The sequence below is a fragment of the Canis lupus genome, chromosome 14 (genome assembly GCF_003254725.2).
Source record: "Canis lupus dingo isolate Sandy chromosome 14, ASM325472v2, whole genome shotgun sequence".
Lineage (NCBI taxonomy): Eukaryota > Metazoa > Chordata > Mammalia > Carnivora > Canidae > Canis > Canis lupus.
The window spans coordinates 34,275,955-34,293,058 of NC_064256.1; the positions used below are offsets into that span (position 1 = coordinate 34,275,955).

The window sequence follows — 17,104 nt, forward strand, 5'->3', positions numbered from 1 at the left end:
AAATGGCCATTAATCCACAGTTCTCCTGTCAACAGTGGTTTACTAAAACATCTGCTAAACATTTGTAATTTTAACAAATCTGCCTCAAAGTAGCTGGAATTTTCTCTTAAAACCGATTTCTTTCTAGGGTTCAAAAAATGTGTTCTTTTAAACTTAAAAATCTAACTGACCTTCTTAATGAGCTTCTGACCAAACTAGAACTTTTTAGATTTAAATTTTGTGTACTTTTCCATCAATGTGACTTCCTGTTTTTGAAAGGGAGAAAGAGATTAAGAAGGCTCCCAAAACTGCTTACATTTTGGGATGTTCTTTAAATATTGATTTTATGTGACTTAAGTATAAACTAGTTAAAAAAACATATGGATTAAATTTTCTTTAAAATATGAATGGTCTTTAAAACTAAGGGGGAATGCTTGGCAAACTGTGATTATTTTTTGTCAAAGCAAAAATATTTCAAAAGTAGTTGTTGCCGTTAAAAAAATATTTAAATACAACTAGATTTACCCTTCCTTGATTTGTTCTCTTTAACTTACTAACATTATGGAAACTGTCATAAATCTATTTTAAGAGTATACATAGTATTAGGAGTAAGGCATAAGAATTTATCTGGCAGAATTTATGTTTTGGGAATTGTTTTTCTATTTAAAGTTACATTCTTAAGAATTGCTTTGGGCAGAATTTTTCCTATGCAAATCTAATACTTCTTTAACCTCTTCATAAATTAGTTTCATATCACATTTTAATGCAGTTCATAAAAATTTGATTTTTCTACCTCAACAATAACAGATTATATAGAAATAAAACATATTTGTTATGGTTATTATCTTAGTCCATTCAGGCTACTGTAACAAAACACCTCACAGTTCTAGAGGTTGTAAACTCTAAGATCAAGGCACTGGCAGATTCAGGATCTGGTGAGAGCCTCCTTTCTAGTTCATACATGACACCTTCTAGTGGTAATATTTCCACCACCTCAAGTGGTAGAAATAGCAAGGTGGCTTTCTCCACTGGACCTCTTTTATAAGGACACTAATCATGAGGACTCCACCTTCATGATCTAATCATCTCCCAAAGGCCCACTTTGAAGGTTAGGATTTCAATATATGAATTTGGAGAGGAGGACACAGATTCTAGTAGTTACTCATGTTAGCTGTAGCATTTTTAAACACAAGGCTGTATCTTATATCTATGTATGTAAGTTTAATACGTGGGTCTCAGAGTTTAGGCTATAAGGGAAACTAGTCAAATTAGCTCTTTTACTCAGTTCACATAGTTTGCCCAAATAGAGATATGTTCACCAAAATGGTTTAGCAACATTTCCCCTAACAAAATTAGCACTGGAGGGTGAAAGGAGGAGTAAAAACTACAGAGTAATTTGAACTTGAATCACATGGTACTAATTAGGCTCAGTCACATGATCCTCATTTGCAACTTGCAACCCATGGACAGGTGAGGACCACTCCAGGTAAATTATGACATCATCCCTCTGAGAAGTGTCTAGTTATGAAGTTGTTATTTGAGATCATCACTTTAATTTCTGGAAGAGCATTTATGAAAAGAAAAAAATATCAAATACTATGTCTAACTATATAACTTTAGATATCATTCCATAATTGGCAGCTTTCTCATATTTACTAAATTGTATACCCTTCCTCTACTCTTCCCCAGCTTTCTCAGTAACCCAGAGTGTCACAGTTGGCTCTGCATAAGATCTATTTATCAAAGTAAAACAGATTTATAATATGTCACATAGCCAAAAGGTTAAGTATACTAATAAGTTGAGAGATCTGTATACATTTTGTATAAGCTGTTGGAAATAAAAATCATGATAATTGCTATTATTTTTTAGCACTTACTATATATAAGAAGCTGCACTAAATAGATCACATATAATTGGTATCTTTTTAATCTTGCAAAAACCATTAACATGTTACACAGGATGGACCTGAGGTAGAATTTTTGTCATAAAGTGACAACCTGCGATTTGAATATCAGGTTTTCTGTTTTTAAACAAAGTTTATTCTATATCATGTTATATATAGAATATATATTTCTGTTTATACATGCATATATTTGCATTTCAACACTTGTTACTGAATTTCAGAATATGAATGTCACTGATGTGTCTATTTCTGATAGTACATTATCTTTCAGGTATACCACTGTGAGGCCAATGTTAATCTAAACAGGTGCTGAACATACTTGGCACAATGTTGGTTCAGCCCTCTTCATTTTTCCGAGTTACAGATTTTTATGGGAGGTGGAAATATCCTTATGATGCTGATCTTATTTTTTTAAGGAATTTAAATGCCTCCAATAAAACCATAATCCTTCCCAACACAATGCATTTTTATGTCAGTCGTATGATTTTCCTCATAATAGATGTTTGGGTACTTGTGGGATTGAGCTATTAAGTTTCACTCCCTTCTTTTCTTCATTTTCCTTTGTAGGAACATCCCTCACTAGGCCAACTTTCTGAAAAGTTAATAGACAACAACATTAATGTCATCTTTGCAGTTCAAGGAAAACAGTTTCACTGGTATAAGGTATGTTAATTCCCAAAATACAAAAATTAAAATTGGTAGTTGAAATTAGAATACTTATATCCCCAGGTAAGGACTCTAAAGTTATTGTACTTTGTACAATCTGAATTTAATAATGTATTAACTAATGTTATACCACACATTATCCTAAAAATTAGGATTTATATATAAATTCTATGTATGTAACACGTAGAACCAAGTGTAGGGATTGATACTTAGTGTAGTACTGATTGTGACAATAATGAAGACTTCTACTAGGTTACATTCTGATGATTAAATGTGACTTTTTTTAGATCACATTCCAACTACATCTTTTATGTCTGGACTCTTGCTTCTATTCCGGTCCATAGGCATATTCTTATAATAGGTTAGGTTGAGGAATATCAGTTTAGTTTTCAATAGTAACGATATACCAAGATTTGGTCTAGGTCATCCAATAAAGGAACAGAAGGAGCCATCAAAGTGGCTGACCCAGACAGAGCTCGCCTACCTAAGAATAATGTTGGTTTTGTCCATAATCCTTCAGGCCGGATGAGACCTGCAGCCATGTCACTCTGGCAGCAACATGGGATACACCCCCCAATAAAAAACTGCTCCTGTGACCCTGCTGTTACTTTCTTTTCACAGTCTTTTAGGTTCCTTTTTCCAGGAAACTCTTTTCTTCATTTTCATGAAGTTTGTATACCCTAATTTTCACTGCACATGTCTATTCACTGGGTCTCCACCGCCTGTGTGGTATCTACTTCTTTCCACTCCCACTGTCCTTTACTTCTTTTGATACTTCAGAGAAACTCTATTTTCTTTCGGCTTCAACAAATTCTTGAATCTATTTAAATTAGCCACAAAAGCTGGTGTTCCCTCCACCAACTTCCCCAATACCTTACTACTGTATATCCCATCTGAAAGCATTACTTTAATCACGCTACTTCTTCCGTTAGAAATCTACAATGAAACTTTAATCCCAAATTGATATACCATGGAACCCCTTTTTAATGTAACAACCATTAATATTCACAGAAGTAGGGCTCGAGCCCAAATTAAATGCCCAAACTACTTTATTAACAAAGTAACAGATTCCACTTATTGAATACTTACTATCATCAGGCACTGAGTTTATTAACATTAACTCATGTAATACTCATAACAATGAGGAAGTATAATTAACTTAAAGCCCATTCTAAAGATAAGGAAACACATTAACGGAGGTTATATACTTATCCAAACTTTCCTAACAGCTTCAGTCCTGTGCTCTTAACCTCTCAACTTAATAGTTGAATTTCAGGAATGCAAACTGATGCAACCAATCTAGAAAATAGTATGGAGGTTCCTCAGAAAGTTAGTAATAGAGTTACTCTAGGAATTGCACTATGAGGTATTTATCTGAATGATACAAAAGTACAGATTTGAAGGGGTACATGCACCCTGATATTTATAGCAGCATTATCAACAATAGCCAATCTATGGAAAAGAGCCTAAATGTCCATCAACTGGTAAATGGATAAAGAAGAGTGGTACACACACACACACACACACACACACACACACACTGGAATATTACTCACCCATCAAAAGGGATGAAGTCTTGCCATTTGCAATGCCATGGATAGAGCTAGAGTGTATTATACTAAATGAGATAAATCAGTCAGAGAAAGAAAATACCATATTATTTCACTCATATGTGTCATTTAAAAAACAAAACAGATGAACATATGGGGGTAAGGAGAGAAAAAAGGAGAGAGGGAAACAAACCATAAGAGACTCTTAAAGATAGAGAACAAACAGAGGGTTGATGTAGGGAGGTGAGTGGGGAATGGGCTACATGGGTGTTGGGTAGTAGGAGGGTACTTGATATGATGAGCACTGGGAAGTGTATGTAAGCAATGAATCACTAAATTCTACTCCTGAAACCTTTATTGCACTATATGATAACTAACTAGAATTTTTAAAAAGTTGAGAAGAAAAAAAAAAGAGAATGAGATTATAAATTTAAAAAAATTATAAAAAGAAAAAATAGTTGAATTTCAAATTATTGTGCAGTTTGTTACTGCTTTAGCTTTGTTCTTCTCTGCTATGTGTTACTTCAGTCAGACTGGTTTCTTCTGTTTTCTTCATCTAGAACTCAGGTAAACCTATAACCCTATGCTAATTCTCATTTTCTCACTAGGAATACCTAGAGTTTTCTCCATAATTATAAGTACCATCCATCAAGAAAACCCACTCCATGAAACTTGCACTTGCAAAAAATGATTTTTTATGCTCCAGTCTGGGCCAACATATCTTAAAGGTCACTCCGTGGAACAGTAGTTCTGTTAAATATTTATATGTGGTACATGAGAAAAGGGTTTTGTAATTTTAAAATGTTAGAAATTCTGCAACAAATTATTATTATTACTGCTAAATTATTTAAAACTTGCAGGACTTCTCTGAACCCTTACTTTGCAAGTGTGCATTTTGAGTATCTACTTGTAAGAAACCATATGCAAAACTTTCCAGACTTATTTGCCCTCAGAAACCTTTTGATAACTATGTCCCATGGAATATGCAAGATACTTTGGGAAATGCTGGTCTGTACTCTGATTGGGTTTTTAGGTCAACATGTAATTTGTGCATACATACATGCTCATGCACATATAAATACACTCCCATTTCAGGTGTATGTGTTCTGGCTGCCCTACTTGGTTGCTTATATTTTTCTTGCATCTTATATTTTATCATTCATATAATGGCTCACCTTCCACTAATAACTACAAGAATTTTTAATATTTGTTAATCGCTGAACCACTGTATACTACTGTCATTAAGTGAATATTATTTGTATGTTTTCTAGGATCTTCTACCCCTCTTGCCTGGCACCATCGCTGGTGAAATAGAATCAAAGGCTGCAAACTTAAATAATTTGGTAATAGATGCCTATCAGGTATGTATATATTACACATAATTTTTTCACAGAAGGGACACCTGGGTAGTTCAGCAGTTGGGTGTCTGCCTTCAGCCCAGGTTGTGATCCCAGGATCTGGGACTGAATCCCGAATTGGGTTCCCTGTGAGAAGCCTGCTTCTCCCTCTGCCTATGTCTATGCTTCTCCCTCTCTGTGTCTCTCATGAATAAATAAATAAATAAAATAAATAAATAAATTTTTTTTTCACAAAAATTTTTAACCCCAATTTCTATGGTAGGATACAAATTAGTGTCCTGTCATCTGGAGAGGAATGGTGGGCAAAAAGTTAGGTTAAAAACTAGAAACCTGAATTTAGCCCTGGTCTACCACTAACTAATCATGTAACCTTGGGAAAGTCACCTCAGCTTTCTGTACCTCACTGTCTCATTGACAGTAAACTCATGTTGAGCCAGAGGCTATCTGAATTTCCTTCCAAATCAAATGTTCAGTAAGTCACTAAATCATGGCTAAAGAATATACTTTTTTTATCAGAAATGTCATAATTTCCTATGTCATAAAGATAAATCCACACTAAAGCATCAAACTTTCAGGGAAAATGAACTACCTGGGATATATAGATTACTGAGACAACTCTGTTGGGGTCTCTTTGATCAATCACTTGATTGTTTAACCAGTAATTTTAGCAGTTTTATCAAACTAGTTTGCTTAAAAGAATCACCTGGAGCAGCCCTGGTGGCTCAGTGGTTTAGCACCGCCTTCGGCCCAGGTCATCATCCTGGAGACCTGGGATCGAGTCCCACGTTGGGCTCCTGGCGTGGAGCCTGCTTCTCCCTCTGCCTGTGTCTCTGCGTCTCTCTCTCTCTCTCTCTCAAATTAATGGATAAATAAAAAATCTTAAAAAAAAAAAAAAGAATTACCTGAAGAGGTGTACTATTTTGTTGAATTGACAGCTGTACACTATCCCCAGTCCATGAAGAGAGCCAAATACAAAGATTTACAGAAACATCTGCTCATTAGTATAGGTCAAACCTGGATAGAATAATCCCTGTTAAGATGTTGTAACAATTGTGATTGTTACTTTATATCACTGAGAACCAGTTACTTTCTATATATGACCTCATTTAATCCATACAAGGGATCCATAAGGGAGATGTTAGTCTTCCTTTCTTTGCTCAAAGAAGATAAGCAAGGTAACAAAAGGTGAAACAAGCAGCAGAATCAGGATCAGAACCCAGGTCATTCTTAACTCTAGGCCCCAGGTACTTCCTTCTGTGTGATAATACCTGTTCCTGTCTTTTCTTTTCTTTTCTTTTCTTTTCTTTTCTTTCTTTTCTTTTTCTTTTTCTTTTTTCTTTCTTTCTTTTCTTTTCTTTTTTCTTTTCTTTTCTTTTTTTCCTTTTCTTTCTTTTCTTTTCTTTTCTTCTTTTCTTTCTTTTCTTTTCTTTTCTTTTCTTTTTTCTTTTCTCTTCTCTTCTCTTCTCTTCTCTTCTCTTCTCTTCTCTTCTCTTCTCTCTTTTCTTTTCTTCTTTTTTTTTACATAGTATCAAAGATATGCTTTATTCTACCGGGAACTTATGGACCACTAATAAAGCCTCGCTTCCCAAATTCTGATTCTCTTCTTGACACAGTAGAGATGAATAGTGTACATCGTAGCCCAAGCATTGTGAGAAACCTCAGGTTTCTCTTCTCATTTTCTCCCTGCAGCTTCTGCCTTTTACTTGAGCACAAAAGGGAATGTCAGGAAGTAGACATGAGATAGAAAATGAAGGACTTGTTTAAACTTTATTCTTTTAAAAGAAAATAAATCTTGACTTTTGTTTTGTTTGCCAAGGAATTGTTCTATATCTGAAAACTACATTGGATGAAATAAAGAACAACAACTTTGTTTTTATTTCTCACTGTTACAAAAGAACATTAGGACTGGGGGAGCTTCTTATCAAGGAAGATCAAATGTGTACAGTTCATTCCCATCTGCAGTTTGTTCCCAGGAATAATCCAAATAAGGGAATGTACAGTGTTAGAAATAACCCTAGTTTTTATAGTATGAACCCAGTTATTACTCCAAACAGTATAAATTGACAAACTTGCCTGTGTGTCAGACTATACCAATGGAAAGGGAACATCAGTATTTGGCTTTTGTTCTTTATTTTCCCAGGATAAGCATCCAATGCCTTAGCTAACTGTAGTTCTGATTAACCTTAAACAATGGGGAAAATACTATATAAATCCAGTTAAGACTTAGCCTGGCTAACTAATCTCCTTAAGCTGAGATTCTGTTATTATTTTACATATATGTATATTTTCAGAATTATTCTGAAATTTTTTTTTTGTCTTCACAGTCCAACAGAAGTAATTCACAATTCATTGGAAGAAAAGAATAAACATCCTAATTTTTTATTTTTTGCACTTCCTTTTTAAGAATTTTATAAAATTACACACAAATTTAGTGTATGCTGAATGTGACTGCATTTTATTTTTTATCCTTTACATTCCACTACCACTAGAATTAAAATTAAATAAAAATCATGACTATAATAATAAGCTGAAATTAAGAAATGAAAAATAAATTATATTGAATACAATTATATATATATGTGTGTATATATATATATATATATATATATATATATATATATATATATAAATTCTTCCTCTCTACCTGTTAGATATTAAAAAGGAAACTGGATATTATGTTTGGGGCCTAATTTCTAAATCTCAAAACTGGGCAAAATTTTAGATATTTGTCTTTGCACTCTGCTTAAGCAAAAAACATTAGTGTAACAAGATTAACTTTTTAAGAGAAAGGACTTCAGAAGGGCGAACTGAGAACACTTATTGTATTAGGAATTTCCTTCTGACCCTATCAATACCATTTACATACCATTAGAAATATCTGTTGGTTTGCTGAGAATGTTGAATTAAGTGATTACAATGGATGTACTCTCTGGGAGATTTAAAAATGTGGCTAACACAGTCTTATCTAATCCAAATAAAATTTACTGATTTGAAGAAGTATGTTGTTCTAGATTTACCACCATGGTCAGTTATTAGTCTGTAAAGCACACATCTCTTTATCTATTATACAGCTGAAGATGAAAATTTACTCAAGTAAAAAATTAGAAGTCATTAGAAAAAAAATTTTCTTTATATTCACTCTTTCCTTATGTATATACTTCATCTTTTCTCTTTCCTTTTGTTTACAAGTTAAGGATTTTTGCATGTGGTAGACTCTGTTTTATGAGATGAAATACACACTGTTCTTCAGTATATATTTAATGTAGCTGGGGATTTTGGAACCAGAGATTGTGCTAGAAATCTGTGTGTGTTTGATACATGATAAGCATTACATAGATATTTTTTGAGTAACTGTATAAATGAGTGAATAAATGAGTGAATGGTTTTCTGTCTAGTAAGTGGTCCCATTTCAGTATTAAGGATTAGAACAAATTTGGTTGATACAATCAAGCCCCAGGGACTTGACAGAAATCCTAGGCCATGCTTAGAAAATTTATAGGACCATAGCAGGCAGGTAATTCTTATACTTATGGTATAGAAATGCCCTCCCCAAAATTTACCTTTCAATTCCATATCAATAAGGTATTTTCATGATAGCTAAAGTGTTTGAAATGGAAATGTTTATTTAATAGCTGTAAATGTCAGAAATGTGTTTCCAGATTTTAAGCTGTTAAGATTTACCCTTTGACAGTATAGGTGTTCTCAATGTTTTAAATTTTATAACAAAATATAAATACTGTTGGATTTAAAATGACTATTTTTGTAACACAGCCTGAGCGAGAAATATCTTTAAGTCATCAAAATGCAGTCATGGAATTATGCGAAAAAATAGAACAATTTAAATAAAGATGGTATAATCATTCAGTATTTCTTATGTATCTCAAATATAATTGGATCATTATGTGGAAATACTATATTTATCCTTTTATAGAGATAGACTCTTTGATTTAGTTAAAAATTAAATCTAGAATGACTTAATAAGCTTGACTGTTTAGTTGCTTACATCTGAAACTTTTGTAATATACAATTAAAAAATGATGTCTCTGCAGAAACTCATTTCAGAAGTGAAAGTTCAGGTGGAAAACCAGGTAAAAGGAGTTTATTTTAATATTACTGCCATCTGTCCAGATGGGACCCGAAAACCAGGCACAGACGGATGTGGAAATGTGACAAGCAATGACGAAGTATGTGGGTGTACATTCTTCCCATTTAAAATAAACTAAGTTGTCTGGCATGTTTTCTCACAGAAAAATCAAACCATTCTGGAAAACTTTATTTACTACTGACTCCAACGATCTTATTTGCACCCTTCAAAGTGATTTTTATTGTCTTTTTCCAAAATTCCTACTTGTTTTAACTCCACTATTTTCTCAAACTCTCAAGTTAAATAAACACATATTATATTAAATACCTATTTAATAATAACTTTAAATGTAGGGGTGACAGCCACTATATGTCAGTAAAGCACATCTCTTCAAATAAGTAGTGTCTGCACTTAGGATGATAATACCTTTTTGGTTTCAAATCTGAAAAATTATCAGAATAAATTTGAAATTGAAGGTAATAAGGCACAGAAAAGAATGGGAGTGATGGAACAATTGATAAAGGCTAAGAACTCCAAAATCTTTCACTGTGTTATTGTCTCAATACACTCATAATAATCTAGGAAGAGGTGAAAGAATTTATTAAGAACAATAAAAAAAGAAGTGTCATTTAACTAGAAAGGGATAAAATGTGGAAAAACAAAGGGCCCAGATTATTGCAGTGTTAGGAAATAGGACCAGGGGAGATAGGGGTTCTCACAGTGTTGGCATAAAAGAAAGTAAGCACACAGAATTCCCTTTTAAAGTGAATTCTTATTAGATGCAGTGGTTTTCAGTGAGCCATTTATGTCTTGAGGCATCAATTGCCTCACTTTTAAGTGAACAGTTCAGACTAGAAGATTTCTAATCCCTCTTCTTTTCATCTTTAAAGTTCTGTGCCATATTTTTCCATCTTGGGAAGTTTAGAACCTGCAGGTAGTATAGTTGCTCCAACAAGCTATTTGAAATCAACTATTGCTAGTATCTAATTCTGCAGGTCTCTACATAATCATGGATTTTGCTCCAAAGATATTATATACCAGTTTATAAAATATTTATATTTGATTTTCCATTAAGTATAGATAAACTTTGTACTAGCAAAAGTTTCTGAGAAAGGGTTAGCCTCTTAGTAGTTCTTTCTTTCAAAATCAGTTTTGGCAGAATGGTTTTCCTTACTTCTTACTTTTTTTTTTTCCTTTTCCTTTGTCTATAATCCCTTTTCCCCCCTCACTTTCAACTAAGTAGTATAAACAGTTTGACTTTCAGAAAGAGTCATATGACCTCTTAATTATATAAACCCCAAGTTTTGCTCTATTAATTTTGGCAATGACCACATTATCCTACACATCTGTTAATCCTTAACATTCTTAAGGACAAAAAGCATTTCAAGCATAATACCAACTGCATTAATTTTACTATTATGAAATGGATTCTAATTTCTGATGCATATATGTAATATATAAGCCTAAATTTAGATCTTTCAGATCTTGTGTGTGTGTGCGTGTGTGTGCACGTGCATGTGTGTATTTGTGCTAGCCCTGTTGGTCAGAGTGGAGACACATACATGTGTATATCCATCCCAACAAAAAAGGCTACCACAAATTATTTTTAAGTTTTAATGGATCTCATTCTAACATGGAAAAAAACATACAATCATATTTGCAAAAGTACCTGAAGATCATAAGATAGGCTAACAAATACAAAGATACAGAGACACATTAAACCAATCATGTCCTACAAAAAGGAAAAAATGGAGAAAAAGGAAAAACTTGGCAGGATCTGTCATTTCACAAGGGAAATAAACTCCTGCCAACCCAGATCTTTAGTTGTGGGCTCACATCTCCACTGAGAAATATGTATTGAGAGAGTTCTAAGTCTTTTTTCCTTAAGTAACATCAGAGAAAGCCTCATGGTTTCCTTCATTGACACCATGTATAAACTAAAATTGAACCCTAAAACTTCACTTGGGCCTCCAGAAAATAGGAAAAAATTAAAAATTGTTCATCTGAGGGGTGCCTCTGTGGCTCAGTTGGTTAAGCATCTGTCTTCGGCTCAGGTCACAATCCCGGGGCCTGCTTCAGGCTCACTGCTCAGTGGGGAATCTGCTTCTCCCTCCCCCTGCTCTGCTCATATGCAGCCCCCCTTCCCTCTCAAATAGATAAATAAAATCTTTTTAAAAAAAATTGTTCATCTGAACATCTTATCTCATGGTTTTAAACCAGTACAGCAGTAGTCCTTTAGTTTATTTGATCTATCTCTTGTGCCAAATATTCAGTAACTCCACATTTTAAGGACTTAATTTTTAAAATAGTCATTCCCTCTCAAGTTTGCTAAGAAATCAGCAGAGGACATCAATTAATCATTGGAAGTAGAGTAGACATTTCAAATAGGCTTGAACCCATGTTCATTTAATGGTACAATATAGACAAGCAGCAGTCATTGCTTCCTTTAACTCTCTAGTTCATTAATTAGAAAATAAATGAAATTAAAAAGGGATGTTACATCTACCTATGAAAGAGTGCATGTATAATTTACAAGTATTAAAAATTTCTATAAGATGGTATGTTATTGATTTAAACTATCATTAACAGATATAAATAATGTGATGATAAAAATAATCAGGACATATAAATATATTTTCTTTCCCTCCCCCCATTTAGGTTCTTTTCAATGTAACAGTTACAATGAAAAAATGTGATGTCACAGGAGGAAAGAGCTATGCAATAATCAAACCTATTGGTTTCAATGAAACCACTAAAATTCACATACACAGAAACTGCAGCTGTCAGTGTGATGATGGGAGAGGATCTAAACGAAAGTGTGTAGATGAAATTTTTCTAGATGCCAAGTGTTTCCAGTGTAATGAGAATAAATGTCATTTTGATGAGGCTCAATTTCCTTCTGAGACTTGCAAATCACACAAGGATCAACCTGTTTGCAGTGGACGAGGAGTTTGTGTTTGTGGAAAATGTTTATGTCACAAAGTAAAGTTTGGAAAAGTGTATGGAAAATACTGTGAGAAGGATGATTTCTCTTGTCCATATCACCATGGAAATCTGTGTGCTGGTAAGTATAAATATATACATGTAATTTTTACTAGTTACTATTAAGCTAGCACATATGTTAAAGTATCTTTAAATCAAATTTTTATAATTACCAACCCTGAATCTGCATTTAATATTCAGAATTTCAAACTCTATGAAATTAGGGCATGGCAACAGATTTATCACACATGATTCTGCTATTTATATTTTAAATTATTTTGCACAGGAAATACTTCAAAATGAAAACTAAAAATTAAGTGTTATTCTCAAGTATGTCTTGATCTTGTAAAGATATATACCCAGAAAAAGAAATTACTGATGATATCTGGCAGGTTTTCTATAATCAGAGTATTCTTCTAGAAAGATCTGATTCATTCTCATAAGTGGTCACTCCCTCCAGCTTGCTCAAAGGATAGTGAGCCATGAAAACATAGTTTCCATTCATTGGAAAATTCTTAATGCATTATTATAGATGGGATTATAAATTTGTAATAATTTAAACCTTTCCAATTTATTTTTGGAACAATGCCAGCAACAGATTTGTCAAAGGATAGCATTCGCCATGAAAATGCTGGTTTCATAAGTAATCTAGAAGATTAGTACCAGAGGCCACATGCAGACTACATTTAAAAATGAAATAATTTAAAACAAAAATATCAAAAGTATTTTTTGGCTAATTTAGTTACTGCCACCTAGAGGTTAGAAAATCTGTGCAACATTTTAAATTTAATAGAAAATATTGTTTTTTAATGACTTAATTTTTCTGTGACAGTGTGCTAAATCCACTTATTGTCAAAGCACCCTTTTAATGTTTGCATTTTGGTAAGCAAATATTAAATTATTGATTAACTGAAATATTTCTTGTCATAACCATATGGAAAGTAACAAACCTATACAAAATTTCTATACAAATTTTCTTGTGTAAACTAGAAATTTGCCCTGTATCACATGCAATGGAGAACTGCCTTTTTATTATATACACAGAATATTTTATATGCCAAATATTTATTCTGCTGTACCTAGCATCATTGGTAGAATGGATTACAGGTGGAATTCTTATATCCCACAACTGTTAATCTGTCAAAGAAGTTTGAAATACATTGAGAATCCCAGTCTCTATTTATAGTTAAATATCAAAAACCAATGTACTAGCCCTTATATATGACTATACTACTGGCCCACAGGCAGTTGAAAATGTGCTTTGAATTATTTGTGTATAAATTATAAATGCAAACTGTAGGCTGACAAACATTTTCTTCACTAGTCTCCTTTGAGAATAAAAACACATGTTCACAGGTCAGCTGGCTAGGATTAGTCGTGCAGCCTACATATAGGGAACAGGGTCTGGCAGGCATTTGTTTGGCCTGGACCTCATTAGTTTTACATTAGCAGTTGAGTTGGTCCAACGGTAGATTCTGTGAAACAGTTACCATGTGATGTGCTTCTCAATATAAGGAAGGGAACGAGAGAGGGATGAGGCCAGGAAGCAAAAGAAGGAAGGAAGGAAAAGTCTGGCCAAATAAGCTTGAGAAATACCATGTAATCCTGTAATATATATTCCCTTTAGAAGATTTCTAATTCACATGAGCATATTAAATTTTGGATGCTTCCTGCAGTCTAAAATCCATTTAAGTACATGTAACCAGTGTTTCTCCTCAACTCATTTGTCTGCATGCATGACCCCAACCCCAACACACAAGTGTATGTTTGCATGCACCCACACACACATGTGCACGCACACGCATACACAATCCACCTTGCTTTCTCTCATTTACAACCTAATAACAGCTCACAGCATATTTTAGGACATGCCCTTCTAACCTGCTAAATAATGTCCTAAAGATGTGAAAGGATTAGTTCAACTTCTCCAGAGATCTCATCTTCAAAATGGCACTAGCAGAACTGAAGTACTAGAAGGGTTTGTTTGCCTCACAGACCAAAATTATCCCAGGCCCTTAGCAATAATGAGAGACCAAAAGAATAAATTATGGAAGCTATTAATCAAATACTCTTGTTCTTCAGATTTTAAAACAGGCAATTAACATTATTTCAGCCTTTGTAGCTTTTTTATATTTGTGTGTTTTTCATTTAAAACTGAATATAAAACTGAATGTACAGTGACCTTCAAGTGTCCAAGCAGCCACTGCGCATCAAGGCAGATGTCACAACTGTCCCCACAAAAGATTAGCATCAGGAGATTATTGACAACAGAACAGCTTTGAAAATAGACCCTCCTAAACACTAGCACTGTTCTTGTAAGACGAATAGAAAATGATGCTGTTTCCATTCACTTGACTGTTGATGTGTTTCCATGGATATGGGAGGGGAATTTATGTTTGGAAACACTACACACAGTCAGCAGCCCCAATAACTTAGGTCCTGGAGTGTCTGTTGCAGGGCATGGAGAGTGTGAAGCGGGCAGATGCCAGTGCTTCAGTGGCTGGGAAGGGGATCGGTGCCAGTGCCCGTCAGCATCAGCCCAGCACTGTGTCAATCCAAAGGGCCAAGTGTGTAGTGGAAGAGGTACATGTGTATGTGGCAGGTGTGAGTGCACCGATCCTGGGAGCATTGGCCGCTTCTGTGAACACTGCCCCACGTGTCACACAGCCTGCAGTGAAAACTGGTATGTTCTCCAACTCCAAACATACATAAAGCAGTCCTTCATTATAGCTATGTTCATCCTATTTTGCCTTCCTTAATCTTAGAAGTTGCTGGATCTTCTCAACCAAGTAAGTTGTTATCATCATGCTAAAAAAGAACTGAATGGAGAGTTTAGGAGTTAGAAAACTTACATTCCAACTTTTGGTCACTAGATAGCTGTAAAAGCATCAGAACTGATCTGGACATTCACTCCGTTAGCTTTTTAGAAATGGTCTTGTTGTTTTAAAGAGTACTGCTCAGTATTCATTGTTTTTTTTCCCCAGCTTTATTGAGATATAACTGATGTATAACCTTGTTTAATCAAGGCTTTAGGTGTACAGCATGAGGATTAAAAGCTGCCTACTCCCCAGCTTACTATCCATCAGCTCTTCGATCTGGGGTACATTGTTGAAATTTCTGTGCCTCAGTTTCTTGATATTGGAAATGACAATTATTAATAATATCTGCTATAGTTCTGTGACAGAATTAAGTTAGATAATTTAGGTCAAACAAACAAACAAAACCCCCAAACTTTGCATTGGTGCATAATAATCCTAGAATAAATGTTAGCTATTATTACTGGATTTTTCTTTTTTCAAGTTTTTGAAAAATTATTTTAAAAATAAAGAATGATAGCGGCTATGAAGCAACTCTGGAATAAGTGATGGATAAGTAAAAGGTGATATGTTAAATGAAGGTGACATTGTTGTTTGTGCCATGGTTGTTTTTCCCAGGAACAATTAGAGCATGTTCAAAGATCACTACTCTAAACATCACTGTGCCTTCTAATTTGTTTTATTCAAATTTTTTAAGACATTCACTTTCCCAGCTTGGTAGCTCAAGTAAAAAATTTTATTTTATTTTTTTTTTTTTTTTTTTTTTTTTTTTTTTTTATTTTTTTATTTTTATTTTTTTTTAAAGGCATTTTTTTTTATTGGTGTTCAGTTTACTAACGTACAGAATAATACCCAGTGCCCGTCACCCATTCACTCCCACCCCCCGCCCTCCTCCCCTTCTACCACCCCTAGTTCGTTTCCCAGAGTTAGCAGTCTTTACGTTCTGTCTCTCTTTCTGATATTTCCCACACATTTCTTCTCCCTTCCCTTATTTTCCCTTTCACTATTATTTATATTCCCCAAATGAATGAGAACATACAATGTTTGTCCTTCTCCGACTGACTTACTTCACTCAGCATAATACCCTCCAGTTCCATCCACGTTGAAGCAAATGGTGGGTATTTGTCATTTCTAATAGCTGAGTAATATTCCATTGTATACATAAACCACATCTTCTTTATCCATTCATCTTTCGTTGGACACCGAGGCTCCTTCCACAGTTTGGCTATAGTGGCCATTGCTGCTAGAAACATCGGGGTGCAGGTGTCCCGGCGTTTCATTGCATTTGTATCTTTGGGGTAAATCCCCAACAGTGCAATTGCTGGGTCGTAGGGCAGGTATATTTTTAACTGTTTGAGGAACCTCCACACAGTTTTCCAGAGTGGCTGCACCAGTTCACATTCCCACCAACAGTGTAAGAGGGTTCCCTTTTCTCCGCATCCTCTCCAACATTTGTTGTTTCCTGCCTTGTTAATTTTCCCCATTCTCACTGGTGTGAGGTGGTATCTCATTGTAGTTTTGATTTGTATTTCCCTGATGGCAAGTGATGCAGAGCATTTTCTCATATGCATGTTGGCCATGTCTATGTCTTCCTCTGTGAGATTTCTGTTCATGTCTTTTGCCCATTTCATGATTGGATTGTTTGTTTCTTTGGTGTTGAGTTTAATAAGTTCTTTATAGATCTTGGAAACTAGCCCTTTATCTGATATGTCATTTGCAAATATCTTCTCCCATTCTGTAGGTTGTCTTTGAGTTTTGTTGACTG

At 34.4% G+C, this 17,104-nt stretch overlaps 1 protein-coding gene across 8 annotated transcripts in view; it reads left to right on the top strand.

The window, feature by feature from the left end:
- Positions 1-17,104, top strand: part of ITGB8 (integrin subunit beta 8) — a 111,561-nt gene that overhangs the window by 79,992 nt on the left and 14,465 nt on the right. For 7 of the 8 annotated variants that reach the window (XM_049093691.1, XM_049093690.1, XM_025464326.3 and 4 more), the window contains 5 exons: positions 2,451-2,546; positions 5,371-5,460; positions 9,507-9,641; positions 12,200-12,605; positions 14,981-15,206. In XM_049093691.1, the coding sequence (XP_048949648.1) occupies positions 2,451-2,546; positions 5,371-5,460; positions 9,507-9,641; positions 12,200-12,605; positions 14,981-15,206 (953 nt within the window). The remainder of the gene's footprint in view (positions 1-2,450; positions 2,547-5,370; positions 5,461-9,506; positions 9,642-12,199; positions 12,606-14,980; positions 15,207-17,104) is intronic. The other variant, XM_049093694.1, reaches the window with a different exon arrangement.